At 60.2% G+C, this 16,240-nt stretch overlaps 3 protein-coding genes across 9 annotated transcripts in view; 1 reads left to right on the forward strand and 2 right to left on the reverse strand.

Moving 5' to 3' along the window:
- Positions 1 to 1,484: 1,484 nt before the first annotated feature.
- Positions 1,485 to 8,937, reverse strand: LOC104691657 (sestrin-3-like). 5 transcript variants are annotated; one of them, XM_039571760.1, is made up of 10 exons: positions 8,741 to 8,937; positions 6,329 to 6,516; positions 5,782 to 5,985; positions 5,396 to 5,578; positions 5,038 to 5,274; positions 4,841 to 4,952; positions 4,498 to 4,634; positions 3,927 to 4,117; positions 3,473 to 3,617; positions 1,485 to 2,918 (listed from the first exon to the last, which is right to left on the reverse strand). In XM_039571760.1, exons 1-10 carry the CDS (start codon positions 8,760 to 8,762, stop codon positions 2,829 to 2,831), a joined length of 1,509 nt encoding a protein of 502 aa, XP_039427694.1. In that variant the 5' UTR covers positions 8,763 to 8,937; the 3' UTR covers positions 1,485 to 2,828. The 5 variants fall into 5 exon arrangements, with proteins under 5 accessions (XP_039427694.1, XP_039427697.1, XP_039427696.1 ...); XM_039571763.1 differs by lacking the exon at positions 6,329 to 6,516 and having other exon boundaries at positions 4,498 to 4,616; positions 8,741 to 8,924; XM_039571762.1 differs by lacking the exon at positions 6,329 to 6,516 and having other exon boundaries at positions 8,741 to 8,924.
- Positions 8,938 to 10,258: 1,321 nt separating this feature from the next.
- Positions 10,259 to 14,071, reverse strand: IL2RG (interleukin 2 receptor subunit gamma). Of its 2 annotated transcripts, none has more exons than XM_039571764.1 (8): positions 13,838 to 14,071; positions 12,904 to 12,994; positions 12,446 to 12,663; positions 12,208 to 12,350; positions 11,940 to 12,102; positions 11,397 to 11,505; positions 11,241 to 11,325; positions 10,259 to 11,139 (listed from the first exon to the last, which is right to left on the reverse strand). In XM_039571764.1, exons 1-8 carry the CDS (start codon positions 13,923 to 13,925, stop codon positions 10,936 to 10,938), a joined length of 1,101 nt encoding a protein of 366 aa, XP_039427698.1. In that variant the 5' UTR covers positions 13,926 to 14,071; the 3' UTR covers positions 10,259 to 10,935. The 2 variants fall into 2 exon arrangements, with proteins under 2 accessions (XP_039427698.1, XP_039427699.1); XM_039571765.1 differs by having other exon boundaries at positions 12,479 to 12,663; positions 13,838 to 14,069.
- Positions 14,072 to 15,051: 980 nt separating this feature from the next.
- MED12 (mediator complex subunit 12) overlaps positions 15,052 to 16,240 on the forward strand; it is a 36,224-nt gene continuing 35,035 nt past the window's right edge. Inside the window, exons 1-2 of one of the 2 annotated variants that reach the window (XM_039571758.1) lie at positions 15,052 to 15,198; positions 15,537 to 15,641. In XM_039571758.1, coding sequence (XP_039427692.1) covers positions 15,100 to 15,198; positions 15,537 to 15,641 — 204 coding nt within the window. In that variant the 5' untranslated portion in view covers positions 15,052 to 15,099. The remainder of the gene's footprint in view (positions 15,199 to 15,536; positions 15,642 to 16,240) is intronic. The other variant, XM_039571759.1, reaches the window with a different exon arrangement.

Raw genomic sequence — 16,240 nt, forward strand, 5'->3', positions numbered from 1 at the left:
GGCGTGTGCCTGCATCCTCTCCTCGGTAATCCCCGGTACAGTCACAGTATTCCAGCTCCCACGTGCAGGATAGCCTGGAAGGTTCTTGCAAAGGTGAGGTACCCTGTGTTCTGTCAGTTCTTCCAGCCACAGAGCAATAGGGAAGAATATCCTGGCCCAAGCACATGAAGGATGCAAGGGGCACCAGGACAGGGACCCAGGCGTTGAAGTTGCCAGACTTGTTGCATGCGTGTGTGACTGCCTGCAGTCTCTCCTGGCCTTGCCAGCAGCTCTACTTGCTTCTAGTCAGGGTTGACAGAGCACGGAGCCCTTCATCTTACTGATGTGGCTGGTGTTTGTCTGTGAGCTAGAGTGTGTGGCTGCTGCCCCAGTCCCTGCAAGGCCAGCCCTTAGTGCAGATGTAGAGATGAGGTAAAAGGGAGCCAGTGTCGCATCACCTGGGACAGGCAGCCCCTCACCCCCAGCCCGAGCTGTGCTGTCACTGCCTTGTCCCTTTCCTGGCCAGCACTGGGTGGCAGTGGGAGGTGAGGATGCTGCTGCTGGCAGCAGGCTGTGGGAGCCAGCCCTGGGCTGCCCGGCGCTGCAGGCATGCTGCCGGTTTTGGGAGCGGTGAGCCCTGTGGGGAACTGGCTGCTGTGGCTCATCCCAGCCCTGCAGGGGACAGAGCTGCTGTTGCAGGGACAGCAGGGAGACTGGCAAGCTGGCTGGCAGGCAGCGAGGCTGCTGTGGTTAACCAGTGCTAGCCCCTGACAGCGAGCAGTACACCCAGCCGCCTGATCCCTGCCCAGCCCTCACTGGGACTAAACGATAGTGTAGCAGTGTCAGTCCCAGCACTGTCTAGCCAAGCCTGGTGGCAGCTGTCCCAGCACCAATCGTCCTTGCACTGGTGCCACTGTTCCAGCACCAGTACTGACTCAGCTGGTACTGCCCAGCACCAGCTGTCCTGGCATTTTACTGCCCAGGCACCAGCTTGGCCCAGTACAAGCTGGCCTAGCCCCAGCAGAGGGAAAGCAGCAGCAGCATGGATCAGGAAAGAGTTGGTCCTGGTTCCTGGATTTGCTCAATGAGCAGCTGTTTAGGAGTGTGAGCAAAATGCTTCTTCCTCAGCTGCAGAAGCAGCAGCCACACCTTGGCCACCTGTGACCAGGTACTAACCTGCTCCTTCCTTTGGCACACTCCACTCCTCCTTACTGGAGCACCACAGCCCCTTGAAAAACTTCCCTCTTTTCCTATCAAACACAGTGCTGCAGCAGTTGCTCATCTGAGCAAGAGGAGGAGGACATAGCTGAGCTGAACAGGATAGGTGTAGCCAGCTGGCCATGGACCAGAGCTGTCAGTGCATGACCCTAACGTGGCTGAGAATGGGTTTCCTGGCACTTGGGCCATCTCAGAGCTGTGGTGTGCCAGGCATTGCTGTCCTGTCTTCAGAGCAGCCACACAAGTTTGGATCCCACTCCCACCATCTGGCAGAAATAAAGCACACATCCATGTCAAACATAATATATTTATAGCAAAAATAGGCTTTTTCTGTAGCTTCCATACACAAGGTTTTCTCCCCGTACATTTACGCAGTAAACAGGTCGACTGAAGCAGTGTGTGCTGGCTGACTCGACAGCTGCCCTTGCTTCAGGCTCCCACTTACAACGGGTGGCTTCATTCCCCTTTTGTGGCTGCTCTCTGGAGCCTGTGCTGGTGCCCTTGTACCTCTCCAGCCAGGGGTTGTGGCACAGGCAGGGAGCAGCCCAGGGAGATGGGGGGAATGATGGTGCAGTTTCTGCCCCCCAGGCAGAGGGCACGGCTGGTGGACAGGCTGCCTCTGTTGAAATGGGGCAGTCCCAGCAGTGCCCCCAACCCACATTCAAGGAGAAGCTTCCTGTAGCTTACCTGTGCTGACCACAGGCTCCTCCACCATGCTGTAAAGCAAGTGACTGGGCACAGGACCTCAGCCCTCTCATGGTGGTAAGAAGATACAAACCACATTAACTCAAACACATTAACAAGCCTCCCTTGTTCCTCCTGCCCCTCTGCTGATGGGAAGCAGAGGAGGGGCTTAGGACTGCCAAAGTCCCCTGCAGAAACCTCCAGTGCCTGCACACTGTCAAAGACCTTCTCACCCCGCTGTCGGAGAAAGCAAAGCATGAGGATGCTCTGCCAGCAAGAGCTTCACAGTTTGGAGTTCGCTGGGTCATCTCTTGTCCATCCCAGAAGGGTTTGGCACGTAGACCTAAAGGACATGACACGTAGGCAGCAAGTGCATCCCCTTGCTGTCCTGGACTGGGGAAGGGCCCCTTGCTAGGAGCCAGTGCTTCTTGCTGCCTAACCCTGCAACTCAGAACATTGCAACACACCCACAAGCTGCCTGCACTGTTCCCAAATGAGACACCACCCCGACGAGGACAGGTGCCCAAGGGTGGCTTTGCAAGCAGAGCAGCCACTGCAGCACAGGGAAGGAAGCCAGTTCTCCCCTCTGCCCTCCCTGCACCACTGAGACTCCCACAGCACCCAGGCAAGGAGCATCCCTCTAATCTGGCCCCAATCCCCTCCCACTTCCCTCTCCCCCCACGTTTTTGGCAGTCCTCCTTGGACATGTTCAAGTCTCCAGCATCTCAGCAGCACGGACTTGCCTCACAGTTTGGTAATTGCACGTAACAGGGCCACTCAGTGACCCCCACAAGGCGGGGGCGGGGGGGGAACCAACAAAAAGGAACAAGACAGTCAAGTAAACTAAATCAAGAAATCCCTCGCTGTCGGTCCCAGCATGACAGGTCCCGCACGAGTTCAGGGAGAGAGGAGGCTGCCCGGCCCTGCCGCAGCGCAGCTCCCACCATCTAGGAGATCATGTACTGGGTGATGGCCTGCAACGCGTACAGCAGCTCTGCCTGCATCCGGGCTTCCAGGATCAGCAGGTTCACGTGCACCTGGGGGAACAGCAAGAGAGGCTCAGGCAGCTGAAGTGTGCTGTGCTCAGTGGTGCAAGCAACTGTCCACCTAGGCAACTGAGTCTTTTGTCATCAAAATGCCACCAATTTTTCCAGCTCAGGCAGCTCCCCTTTCCTTCTCCTCCCAGTCCTGTAGGCTGTGGCTGCTTCCCAGAGCTGCGTGCCAGGGAGTCCCCTGCATACTTGGCACCAGCATTCCAGGCTGGCAGCAGCAGAGTCCCTGACACCCACAGCAGCCGCTCCTGTGAGTTACAGCTCGACAGAGGGTTCACCAGAAAGCACTCACCACTGGGGTAATGACCTTGGAGATGCCTGTGCTGCTGGTGCCCCTTGGGCTCATCACAGTGGGCAGCCCCATGTCACACTAAGCCCAACTCCTTACAAAGAGCCAGTTTCCATTCCACTTCACCTGCCTCAGACTGGTTTGGTGGCTCAAAGATCTCCCATACACCCCCCAAAGCACCCCAGATTGCAGCCCCTGCCCACTCCCAGCTCCACCGCAGCCAGTCAGAGCCAGGGGCCAGCTATCCCACCTTTTCACTGTGCTTGAACTGCTTCCAGAACCTGTCAAACATTTCTGAGTTTGTCTTCTCTGGGTAGCAGGTTACAGTTTTAATGTAAACTTTGAGCATTCGCTCCAGGAGCTGATTCACTTCTGCATAGTCATAATCATCGTACCTGTGGGAAGCACAGGGGCGAGTCACAGCCAGCACCTTGCCTGTGGTCTGCCTGGGGCATGGCATAGCCACAGGGCAGGGGGACACATGGCAACAGCCACCAGGCACTGAAACCCTGTCCCCAAAGCTCCCCTGCCCTGGCCAGAGCAGCTCAGTATTTCTTCCCTGCCTGTCCCAACATCCAGGCAGGTGATTCACCTCTGTCCCTTCTCCATGCTCATCTGCATGACAGACCGAATGCCCCCCTACCCTCCCTCCCACCTGGGTCAGCTCAGTTTTCTCCCCTGGACCATGAGGTTGGCTTCCCTACCTAATGCCAAACATGCAGTGGATGTAGTTCCAGATGCCCCGCTTGAAAACAGAGGGTTCACAGCCCTGCCGCTTGGCCATGGCACTGCTTTGCAGACCATCCACCATCCTAAACTTCTCATCCAGGAGATGCCCAATGTCAGAGTAGAGCCGGTTGACCAGTGAGAAGCCATGGTCTTCCCAGGAGTAATCCTGTTGAGCACAGGAAGAGGATTTTGCAATAGCAAAAAGGAGCTTGGAGCATGTTCCCAGGAAGAAGGGCTGGTGACTCAAGAAGCAGCAGAATTCAGTGAATATGCTCTGGGGGTGGCTTTGCCCAAACCACAGCATCCCTTATCAGGCAGGTTTTGAATGATTTTGACCCTTGCCTCCATGAGGGCCACGTGAAAAAAATCATCAACCCTTGGGGACAGAAGTCACCTCCCTCTTCCCAACCCTAGTGGGGCAGGAACAGTCTGCATGGGCAACTCTGCAACTGTTTACTGCCCATGAGGAAGAGAGAGGAGAGGAGAGGAGTGGAGTGGAGAGGCAGCAGCTTGGGCCGCTGCCCACCAAGAGAGCCGGAGCCTTACCTGGACTCTGAATACCTGCGTCTGATCCTCGTCACGCCGGGCAAAGTCCTGGTAGCCAAAGTCAGGGTCCTGCATGTAGCATGCAAGGTTGGTAGCACCGGTGACTTCCCCATCAGTATCTGCAAAAGGGGAGAGCCCTGCAGACGGGTCAGAGCAATGCTCAGCTGCCCTGTTCCCAGCTACATCAGGCATCAAAAGCCAGCCCTTGCTGTGCCCCGGCATGCATTCCATGAGGCCCTCTGAACCACACATCATGGAAAACGTAAGGCATGGAGGAGCAACAAACACCCAGGTGTGCCATATGAACTCCCACCCTGCACACCCTCTGCTCTCTGCCCCTCACCTTCCTCTCGGTCCTGCTGCAGCAGCCTCATCTCGTCCCTGCCCTCAGTCTCCACATGGATCCGCTGCATGCGTTCCCGGAGGGAATCCAGCTCCATGCAGGAGTCCAGGGACTGCACAGACACAGGCTTGGGGGTGAGGGCAGTGGTCCCAGCGACACCCCCCCATCCCCTGCAGACCCACCCTCGGGGGACTCACCCGCTTGCGGTTGATGCGCAGCAGCTCCTGGCTGCAGCTGTTACCAGCAGTGGCCTCACAGAAGCACTGGTTCCCAAGTGACAATGGCTTCAGCGAGCCTGGGCCGCCCAGCCCCTCATCCTGCTCACAGCCACAGCCGAAGACAAAGCTGGCGAGCGCATGGCAGTGTGCCAGGAGGACGACAGCATGCACCAGCTCCGCCAGCGACCAGCTCCACTCACTGATCTTCAGCAGCTTCTGCAGAACACGGACAGACCAGCAATGTGACACAGGCAGGTGGGCAGGGTGCTGGCAGCCCCTGTGGATGCTGCTGTCCCCACTGCCATCCTGGTCCCTGGCTGATAGCCCTTCCCAGTACCTCAATGTGCTCCTTGGTGATGAGCCATGGCCGGTGTGCCAGGATCTTGTTGATCTCATTGAGGTTGCGGAGTTTGGGGGGGATGAATTCGAGGCCGCGCAGCCACTGGGGGTCACCCCCTGCCCGCAGGAACTGCAGCACATGCAGGTTCACCAGGTACCGGCACTGGTGCCGGGCGGCTGCCTGCAAGAGCAGCACATCAGCATCCATGCACTGCCCCAGAAGGACAGGCATCCACGCCCACCTCTCACTCAGCCTCCAGGACATCATGATTTTGGCCCCTGATGAGAAGCCTGGGGCATAGGCTGGCTGTTGGAGGTTGAGGAGAGCCTCACAGGGCTGAGCAGAGGCCCCGGTCCCCTCTGGCAGCTCCCAGCAGGGCTCACCATGATGGCGATGTAGTGCCGGCAGTCAAAGGGCAGTGGGCCATCCATGTGCATCAGGTAGTGCTGCGTCTTGAGGAAGCTGTCGAGGTACTGTGGGTGGTAGCCCATCTGCTGGGTCACCGCCTCCAGCCGCCCCCGGCTCGCCAGCACCTTCACAAAGAGGAACTGGGGGCAGTCAGGGTCGCTGCTGGACATCTTCACTACCTGCAAGACACACGCTCTGCTTAGCTCTCCCCGGAACAGCCCCCGCTGCAGCAGAACGCCCCAGCCAAGCCTGGGCTCTGCAAGGGGCAGAGATCCCCTCTTCCAGCTTGGTGCTGCTACAGGGGTAGTCTTGGCTATTAGGCAGAGCACTGCTAAGTGCCACAGGTAGCGGGAGGACAGGTAGCAAGACACACAGCTTGGTCTCTGTCTGGGAGAAGGCATTGCGTGGTGAGAGGAAGCAAAGGGCAAACTAGGAATGATGTTTCTTGTAGTGGTGCAAGGCTGGATCAGGAGAAGCACGACACAAAATACATTCCAGAATGGAGCAGCCCATCTGCCTTACCGCCAGCATGAAGCCCTCCTGCCCGGTACCAAGATGGGAGAGAGCTGTGGAGACAGCAGAGGGGCTCCCAGGCTCCTTTCCTGGCAAGCCAAGAGGCAAACCATGTCCTGGTACCTTCCTGGTACCTCCTGTGATCAGGAGCACACAGAAGAGCTCCCCACATGTTGCAGACAGCATGGGAGTCGGTCCTGCAGCACAGGGCACAGCTGTTACTGGGTGTACCCACCGGAGAAAACACAGATGGGCAACTCAGCAAGAGGGGCCCACACACCCCCAGCAATGCCCACCCCAGCCTTGCACCAGGGCCCCAGTCGAGCACAGCTCCAGCCCCTCCCAAGAGGGTGGTGGGAACAGAGGGCAGGGATGTTGGAAAGGTGCCCAGGCAGCTGCTGTGCTCCAACAACCGTGTTGCTACAATTCCCACCCAACAGCAGGGTCTGCACCTGCAGCTTGCCCACCCCAAGGTATGGGTAGAGCAGGTGCTAACCCTTGTCACACAGAAAGTCACAGCTCCTGCTCACATGTGGGAGCACAGGCAGCATCCTTGGGTACAAAGGATGCATCTCTTCTCCCAGGCTTGAACTGAAATCTCTCCTGGGAAATTCTGGCCCTGCTGACACCACTGTGTTGTTCCTTCCACCTGTCTCTCCAGTGCAGTCACCCAAAGGCTGGTGACTGGAGCATGGCAACAATGGTGGCATAGCAGAAAACCAGGAGCACTTCTGCAAACCACTAAAGCCACAGGATGCATGGCAGAACACCCCAGGGTGAGGGGGAGACAGAGCAGGGATGAGCTGTGTGGCAGCACAGAGCAGATTCACCCACACAGCCAGTGCAGGAAGCAGCTCTGGCTACTTTCCACAGTCCTGCACTTCTGGTGGAAACACCATCACTCGGGTGTCAAGAGATTTACTCGATGACATTTGGAGTGTCCTCTTCACTTCCTCTGGTAAAAGAGGTCCACAAAACCCCAAAACTCAAATTAAAATGGAAAGAGATGAAAAGCACCAGCTTCTCTGTTCCACCGGAGAAGATGAAAGACAGAAGTGATCTGCAAAAGCCCCCTACAAAGTCCCTCTGCCTGGGGAAATGAGGTGCCCTGAGGACACCCAAAGGGCTACAGCCACTGGTATTCTCCTCCTGGTGGGCTGAGGTGGAGGAGCCAGGGGCCCTTCCGCTCCCTCCAGGGAAAGGTGGTCCCCAGTAAGGAGCTGTGCAACCAGCCCATGGCTCACCCTGGGGTGCTGCCAGCGCTCCTCACTCTGCTTGTCCAGGTGATGATGGAGCAAGCAACCAGGCAGAAACCAGGCAGGTATGTCTTGGAAGGAGAGGATTAAGGAAGGGGGGGGGATGAAGGTGCAGAACAGCCACCTTCTTGGCTCTCAGCCCCTGACCAGGCTATCCTGCCCACTCCCAAAAGCACCCGCTCAGCCCAGGATGTCTCCTACCGGCACCACCTGCCACATTCCCTCAGTTCTGCCTCCCCATCCTCTCGCATTGCCCCCAGTGCCACCTTCCTCACCCTCCTCGGCCACAGCCCTTCTCCTCCTCCCCTGCATCCACTCGGACTCCCGGGCTGTGGGAGCACCGCCTCCCTCCCCAGGGGAATTTTAGTGTGTCCGAGCCCCCTGAACTCTAACAGGCACCTCGACTGCGTACCCACCACCAACCTCGCCCCCTCCCCGCCCGGCGGAGCCGCCGGGAAAACGGTGCCCCGGTGCTCCCGGCCGGCAGCCGTGAGCACATAAAGAAAGCAGGAGGCTGAAGGAGCCCGAACAGCGCCGGGATGCGCGGGAGAGGGGCCGGCGGACCCCGCCGTGCTCCCCGCCCGGCCGGGGCTCCATCCCTTCGCCCGGCGAGACCGCTGCTCCGTCGGTACCGGTGGCTCCTCCGGTAACGCTCGCTGGAGACGGTGCCCCGGCGGCACCTCTCGCCCGGCCCCTGTGCCCGGCTTTTCGAGAGGAGGGGGGAAGTACGAGTGCCCGCGGCAGGGGCCCCTACGGCGGTGCCGGCGGCCGGTACCCGGGGCCGGTACCCGGGGCCCCATTGTGCGGGCGGCGGCGGCGGCAGCGCCCCCGGTGAGCGGCGCGGGCAGTGCAGGCGGAGAGAGAAAAACAAGTTTGATTGGCAGTGATGGAGCCACGGCGCCTCCCGCATCCCGCACAAAGGGGACGGGGACGGCGCCGCCGCACCGGCACCGGCACCAGCACCGGGAGCAGGACCAGGACCAAGACCAAGCCACCGGGCGCGGCATCGTCAGAGCGCAGCCTCGGCGGCCCCGCGCACCGCCAGCGGGCAGCGGGAATGTCCCGGCCTGCTGGTGCCGCAGCCGTGCCGGCCCGGTGGCGGCGAGCAGGGCGAAGCCCGGTGCTCCGATACGGGCTCCGGTGGTGGCGGCGGGGCGGGTCCTACCTGCCCCGGTAGCCGTTGGCATCGGCTTCCTCGGGGGTGCTCCACGCTCTGGGGACACACGATCATGGTGAGCCCGTGCCGTGCCGTGCGAAGCCGAGCGCGGTCCCGGTGCCCGGTGCCGGTGCCTCCGCCCGGTGCGGCCGCCGGCAGCGCAGAGCCGGCACCGCGGCAGGCACGGGGGGCGGGCCCGCCTGCGCCAATCGCCGCCGCCAGGGGGCGGCCGCCGCCGTCCCACGTGGGCAGGGCTGGAACGTTACCGGTGTCAGGCAGGGAGGCCCCGCCCACCCCGGGCAGGGGCGGGGCCTGGAGTGCCCCCGCCGCTGGGGGGCGCTGCCGCCTCTCCCGGGTACCGCGGGACGCTGAGGGGAGCCGGGCCGGGGATCCGCGTCCTGAGCCCGGCTGTGCCAGCGCTCGGCCGTGCCAGGGCCCGGCTGTGCCAAGGCCAGGCTGTCTCAGGGCCTGGCTGTCCTAGGGCCAGGCTGTGCCAGGGCCCGGCTGTGCCAGGGCCCGGCTGTGCCAGGGCCCGGCTGTCCGAGGGCCAGGCTGTGCTAGGGCCCGGCTGTCTCAGGGCCCGGCTGTGCCAGCGCCCGGCTGTCCAAGGGCCTGGCTGTCTCATGGTCCAGCTGTCCGAGGGCCAGGCTGTGCCAGGGCCAGGCTGTGCCAGCGCCCGGCTGTCCGAGGGCCCAGCTGTCCGAGGGCCAGGCTGTCTCAGGGCCCGGCTGAGGGTCCGACTCTTCTCCCAAGCAAGCAGCGATAGGATGGGAGGGTGTGGTCTTTTGTCCCTCTGCCAGGGGAGGTTGAGGTTGGACATGAGGAGGAATTTCTTCCCGGAAAGGGTGATTAGACATTGGATTAGACTGTCCAGGTAGGTGGTGGAGTCACTGTCCCTGGAGGTGTTTAAGGAAAGACTGGAGGTGTCACTCAGTGCCATGGTCTGTTTGACGTGGTGTTCAGACAGAGGTTGGACTCAATGATCTCCAATGTCTTCTCCAACATAATTGAATCTGGGATTCTGTAAGAGCAGCTGCAGAGTGCTGCAGTCAGTGTTGCCCAGAAAGATCTGGTCATCTGCAGGGACAGCAGCAGTGGCTTGGGGCTGCAGATGGCTCTAGAAGTGGTTGAAGAGCCCAGAGCAGAGCCCACTGCCCAGCGAGGTCATAGCACATGGCCCCAGTGCACAGGGAGCCCTGTGAGACAGCCAGGAGGGGACTCATCCATGTGCTTGATGTTGATTGATGAACATGCTGCCTCTGTGAGCCTGGGACAGTGGGGCTGGCCCCTGCCTCACCATGTGTGAGAGGTCAGAGGTGTTCAGGAGCTGGGGCTCCACTGGTACTTTCCCCAGACCCTGCAGGACTAGCCTGGGCAAACCCCTGGTGGGCAGAGCTTTATTGCCACTGGGAACTGGGGACACAGGCGAAGGAGCAGCGAGGCTTTGGGGGAACTGCCAGGATGACACAGTGGCTTGCTGTCTGAGCCAGCACAGGCAGGACACAGGAACAACCACAAAACCATGGATGAAAGGCAAAGAGGAAATTTATTTTTATTACCTCACCAACTGGAGGATCCCCCAAGCAGCACCCAGGCAGAGGCACACAAGCAGGGATGCAGGCACTGTGGATCTTGTTCCACCCTAGAGGATCACCGAACCTGCTGTTTTTGCTTGTTTATCAAGGAATTGTGCAGTTGTGGTTTACCACTGTGATTTGATCTTTCCCACAGCAGGGCAGGAATTTCAAGCATGTTAAATAAGGTGCCACTAAGTCTATCACAGGCCTGTGTTATCTAAACACAGGAGTTCTACTTACTGAGCACACAAAACTAAACAACGATGAGTATGTTATATGTGTTTTTCTACATCAGCTGCAAGGCACTTGAGCATGTTTGCAATCTTCCTTGCCTATCTTCCATTATTTTTCCACACTTTGCCTCCCTGGGACTCCTTATCCCATCTGTCCCCATCAGTTGGCCAGTGGCCCCTGTCTGCTCAGCTGCAGCTGCCCATTCAGCAGGACACATCCCTGGGTGTGCTTGTGGGCACCTTGGAGCAGGGAAGGGGACTTGGCAGGAAGCAAGACTGGCGATGCAGGGCATTTGGCAGAGGCATGGCAGGAGCGGGGAGCAGGGCTTGTGGAGCGGTAAGGTTTGGGCAGCAAAGCTGTGGAGCAGGGCGGGTGCAGGGCTGCAGGAGTGTGTCACACTCTCCCATAGCTCTTCTGGTAGGGGCTGTGCTCGCTGGGGGCGGCTGGGGGCCCAGGCATTGGAGGTGGTGCGTGGTTGCTGCTGTCCCAGAGGGGCTCATGGCTGTCCTTGGGTGGCAGCTCAGTCACATAGCAGATGTTCTCACTGTAGTTGGGCTTGAAGCTCTCCACGACATCTTTGGGGACTCCAGCCCATTCCTCCAGGGAGCAGAGCAGGGTGAGAGGAGCTGCCACACAGCCCAGCCCCACCCCCACGCAGCAGGGGTGAACCCAGGGCAGGGCTGTTTGCACCACCTTACCTGGAAGTTGCCCTTGTGGGTGATGAACAGCTCATCAAAATTCTTGCTGGGGTTGGGAATTCGGGGCATCAGGATGACCCATACCCTGTGCAGGAGAGGTGTGTCAGAGGGGAAGAGTCCCAGTGCTGCTGCCCCCAATCAGCTCCCCACACTCACCTTTCTATGCGCATCAGGAGGATGACAAGGACCAGCAGGAGCAGGCAGGAGGCAATGGGGACCAAGATGGTGTGGATCTTGAACCAGTGCAGCTGTTCCTCCACTGTGCCTGGAAAAAGCCGGGGTGACACTGACCTCTAGACAGCACAGCCCCACAGCAGTGGGGTGGGCCTGCAGGCGGCCCTTCGTGGGTGGCCACGGCATTGCTCACAGCAGGGCTCAGCTGGGAACAGAGGATGGACAAGGGGCCTGTCCCCAACCCCTGCCATCCTATCACCATAACTAGCTGGTGACCCTGTCCTGGCTCAGCCATGCCATCCAGTGCTAAGAAGCCCCTGGCAAAAGTCAGCAGGTCCCACTGGTGGGGTGTGTTTTGCTTCCAGAAGTACAAAGGATGCTGCTGCCTGCACCCCACATGCCCGGGATGGGTCTTGCACCTGAGCTGCTGCCTCAGGCCATTCTCTACTTGCTTGGCCATCCCTCGCCTGCTGAGCCCTGCCATGCTCCAGTCCATCCTATCCCACTGCAGCCCTCAGAACATACCCTTGCTGGTGGACTTGCTGCCCCAGAAGACAGGAGCGCTCCACTCACTCCAGAACTGGGTGCTGCCACAGTATTTGTTGATCTTGCTGCGCACGTAGAAGGTGTAGTACTTCTCATAGTCCACGCTGGGCAAGGAGAAGACATCTCCATTCACCGAGAGCTCCTGCAGAGACATGAGCCACATGCTGCTGGCTGGGACCACCTTGGAGGCTGGTGCACAGGTCACCCCCAGGCACAGCCACAAGAGTGCTGTGCCCAGGGCTCTCACCGTCCAGCTGGTGTCCTTGTTGCTCTTGTACTTGACAGCATGCTCCAGGCACCTGGCTTTGGGGTACGGGGTGGCCCAGGTCAGCTGCAGCTGATTGTTGCTCATGTTGCGGATGGTCAGGTTGACGGGCGCCTCTGGTTTCACTGCGAGGGACAGGTGACACCCAGTGAAGGCTGGCCCCATGCACCAGTGGCCCTGCCACCAGCTGGGAGCTGATAGGGCAGCTCTGAGGACGCACAGCTCTGCAGAGGAGAGGGGGTTCCCTCTGTACCCAGGTCCTGCAGCAACATGCGCTTGCTGGGGATCTCCAGGGTCTTGCCGTCAATGCTGGCATTGATGAAAACATGGAAAGACTGGAACTGGATGAGCTCGTTCCGCTTGAAGTAGCAGCCGACCCTGACACCATGGTCCTGCAGGTAATGCTTGCACTCCACCTTGTCAGATGCGTTCTTGTACCTGTGTCACAGTAGGTTACCAGGACTCCCCAAAGCCTTGCATGCCCCAGCCCTCACTGGGACCCCTCTCCCCAGCACATCCCATCCTGCTTGCCCTGGAGACAGAGCCAGCCCCACCCTGGGCTCAGGGTGGAGGAGCAGCCTGATGCCAGGACCAGCAATGCTGGCAGTAGCCCCCCTGTGCAAGGACCCACCACTGGACATCCTCCTGTAGGACTGGCCATGGGGCAGAGGCACCTACCGGTAGTAGAGGGAGTAGTTGACGCTGAGTGTCTCTCTGGTCCCCCACTTGCAAGTCATGTACTCCTCGTTGAAGAGGACACACTCCACCCCTGCAAGCAACAGACACTGCTGGGCATTGTAGTGGTGGGTGGCTGTGCCAGGGCCCAGGGGTGCACCGGAGACACATGGCACACGCCAGGTCCCTGCATATCCCTATGAGCCTCCCTCCACAGGAACCAAACAAAGTCATCAGCCAGCACTGCAGGAGAAAGCCCCAGCCGAGCTTTCCCGGGTTGTAATGTAACACAACGGAGCAAAGGGCTGTTTCCACACATGGAGATGGAGGACATCTTCCAGCCAGCCCAGGAGGTCCAGGGATACAGAGGGGCTGCATTTCCACAGAAAGCTGTTGTTTTACTGACAGCCAGCCAAGGAGTGGGTTTTTTCTCAGAAAACAGATGCTGGAATGAGAGTGCCAACTGGAAAGAGAAGCCTCTGTCTCCCATCCCCTTCCTGTGCGCAGCAGTACCGAGGTGACCAGGAAGGAAAAGGCAGCTGGAGCAAATCCACTGACCATGCTGGCCAGCACCCACACAGAGCACGGACCAAGAGGATCTGCCAGTAGTGATGGGGCAGGACTGCTGCAGGACTAGTAGCCAGGGGGCTGGTGGGGTCAGAAATGCTCCAGCACTTCAGTGGCAGCAAGGACAACCCCCAGTAGGGCTCCCTGGTACAGTCTGACCCTCCTGGCAGCCCCACTGTGAGGGCCCATATAGGTGCCGCAGGTCCTGGGGCAACATCGGGGGGTTGCAGGGTCCCTGGTGTGTGCCACAACAGTGCGCCAGCCCACGCAGCCTCACATCCTGTCCTCCTCGCCCGCCATCACTGGGGAGCTCCATCCCCCAGCCCCCACCCGCAGAAGGGGCCCGTGGCCTTCCCATGTGCCGCCTTACCTGGATGGCTTTGGGCAGCAGCAGGATAGGGACCTGGCCCACAGAGGAGAAGGAGGAGAGGCACGAGGAAGGTGCCAGGAACCGCCATGAGGGGGCCTGAGCAGGGACGCGTGCGAACAGCCTCACGCAGGGCTGCTGGCTTCCGCACCACACTGCTTCCTGCCCCACAGCACTGCCTGAACCAGGGGCCCACCCTACGTGCTGCCCCATGGGCCACCTTACGGGGACCACAGCTCGCTCCAGTGGGGCCCCGTGGCTCATCCCACTGGGATCCTACAGCTCATCCCACTGGGACCCCATGGCTCATCCCAGTGGGATTCCATGGCTCATCCCACTGGGATCCCACAGCTAACCCACTGGGACCCCACAGCTCATCCCACTGGCACCCCATGGCTCATCCCACCGGGACTGCATCACCCTTCCTGCTCAGGTCCCACGCCTCACACCTTTTGGACCCCCCCAGTTCATCCTGTCGTGTTCCCATGGCTCACACTGCCGTGCTGTAGGGATCACCGCCACTGGGCTGCCCCAGGAGCATGGCTGGGATGGGGATCCCAACGCCCAGCCCGCCTGGATCCCTGAGAGCATCACTGGGAGGCACTGAGGCAGTTGGAGGGAGCGGCTACAGGGAAAGAGTCGCAGCGGGGCTTGTGTGTGTGTGACAGTACGGGCCGGTGTCCGCGGGGAATGGTGTCGGTGCGGTGATGGCCGCACCGGGGGTGTTGGTGGCCGGGGTCCCGGGGGTGCCCCGGTGTCGGGGCCGGGGGGCCAGCCGGGGCTGGGGGCGACTGTAGTGGCGGCTGTGTCACGTGACCCTGACAGGACACGCCACTGGCGCGGTGCTTCCGCCGGGGGTCGCGCGCGCGCCCTTCGGGCTGCCCCCGTCCCTCTTCGACACTTTCCGTCTTCGCTCGGCGTGGGCTCGGGCCCTCTCGGCACTGCTCGGGACTCTCCTGCGGCGCTCAGGTCTTTTTGTCCTCTCTCGTCCCTGCTTCGGGGACGCTCGGGTCTCTCCGTCCATTCTCGGATATCTCCGGCTGCGCTCGGTGCTCTTCGTCTTTCCTCGGTCCAGCCTCAGCAGTGCTCGGGTGTCTCCGTTAATTTTCGGCACTCTTCGGCAACACTCGGGCCTCTCCGGCAACTCTCGGGACTCTCCGTTCTCCTTCGGACCGCTTCGGCGGCGCCCAGCTGCCCCGGCGCAGCGCGCAGCGCGCAGGCGCGGGCGGCCCCGGCGGCCCTTGTTGTGGCCCGGCCGCCCCGCCATGGCGGCCTTCGGCGTCCTCAGCTACGAGCACCGCCCGCTCAAGCGCCCGCGCCTCGGCCCGCCCGACGTGTACCCGCAGGACCCCAAGCAGAAGGAGGTGCGGGGGCCGGGCGTGTTGGGGGGACCCGGGGTGCAAGACCGCCGTGCCGGGATCGGAGCTGAGGAAGCGCCGGGTTAGCGGCGCGGGGGTCGGGAAGCTGGGCTAGGGAGCCCCGTCCCCCCGGGTCCCCCGAGGTTGAGGGGCGCTGGGCCGGGCCGGGGAGTCGCGGTCGCGGTGTCCCAGCGCTTGCCCTGGGCGGTGTCCTGGCAGCGGCGGCTGGGGGAGGTCGGGGGAGGCAGCCGGGGCCTCGCCTCCTTCAGCCCCCGCGGCGGGACAGAGGCGCGGCGGTGGCGCGGAGGGCCGTGCGGGCCCTGCTGACCGTCCTTCCCCCGCAGGATGAGCTGACTGCGCTGAATGTCAAGCAAGGCTTCAATAACCAGCCGGCGGTCTCTGGGGACGAGCACGGCAGTGCCAAAAATGTCAATTTCAACCCGGCGAAGGTGAGAGGCGTCCCGACAGTCGAGGGGCAGGTTTGGCAGGGCAGGCTGCTGGATCCTGGACAGTCCTGGGTCTCGTTCTTTCCCTGTGTCGAGAACTAGATCTTTCCCTTTTTTATGGGTGTTTTTAAGACTTGACCCTCTGTTTCTGTAGAATCCAAGTTCTGCATTCGTTTAGAGCTGTGTCCCACCTCTGAGAGAGGAGGTTCTTCTCTTGCTGAGTGCGTTTTAGGGTCAGGTCTGTGTCTGCAGCCTTCGTTAAGCCAGCATCTAGGACTCCTTATATTCTGCAATTAAGGAAGAGGGCTATCATACTAGGAGAGGGAAGCTTCTTATTGGTTTGGTTACATGATGGCCATGGTAAAAGAAAAGTACGATTTCTTGAAACATCTGGAAGTTTTAAAATGGGTGTTATATAATAGGCGTCAACTCCATTTTTCCAGTGTCTGAAATCAAGATGTTGACTTCCTGACAAAACAACTAGTAATGACCTGGGTTGGAAGGCAATCAATAAGCACAGTATATTTGTTTTCTTTGGCTGACTTCTGTCTGAGGAGCCTTCTATCTGGTTTGACAAGTATTTGTAAAGAGTTGCGTCCATC

The sequence above is a fragment of the Corvus cornix genome, chromosome 4A (assembly GCF_000738735.6).
Source record: "Corvus cornix cornix isolate S_Up_H32 chromosome 4A, ASM73873v5, whole genome shotgun sequence".
Classification (NCBI taxonomy): Eukaryota; Metazoa; Chordata; class Aves; order Passeriformes; family Corvidae; genus Corvus; species Corvus cornix.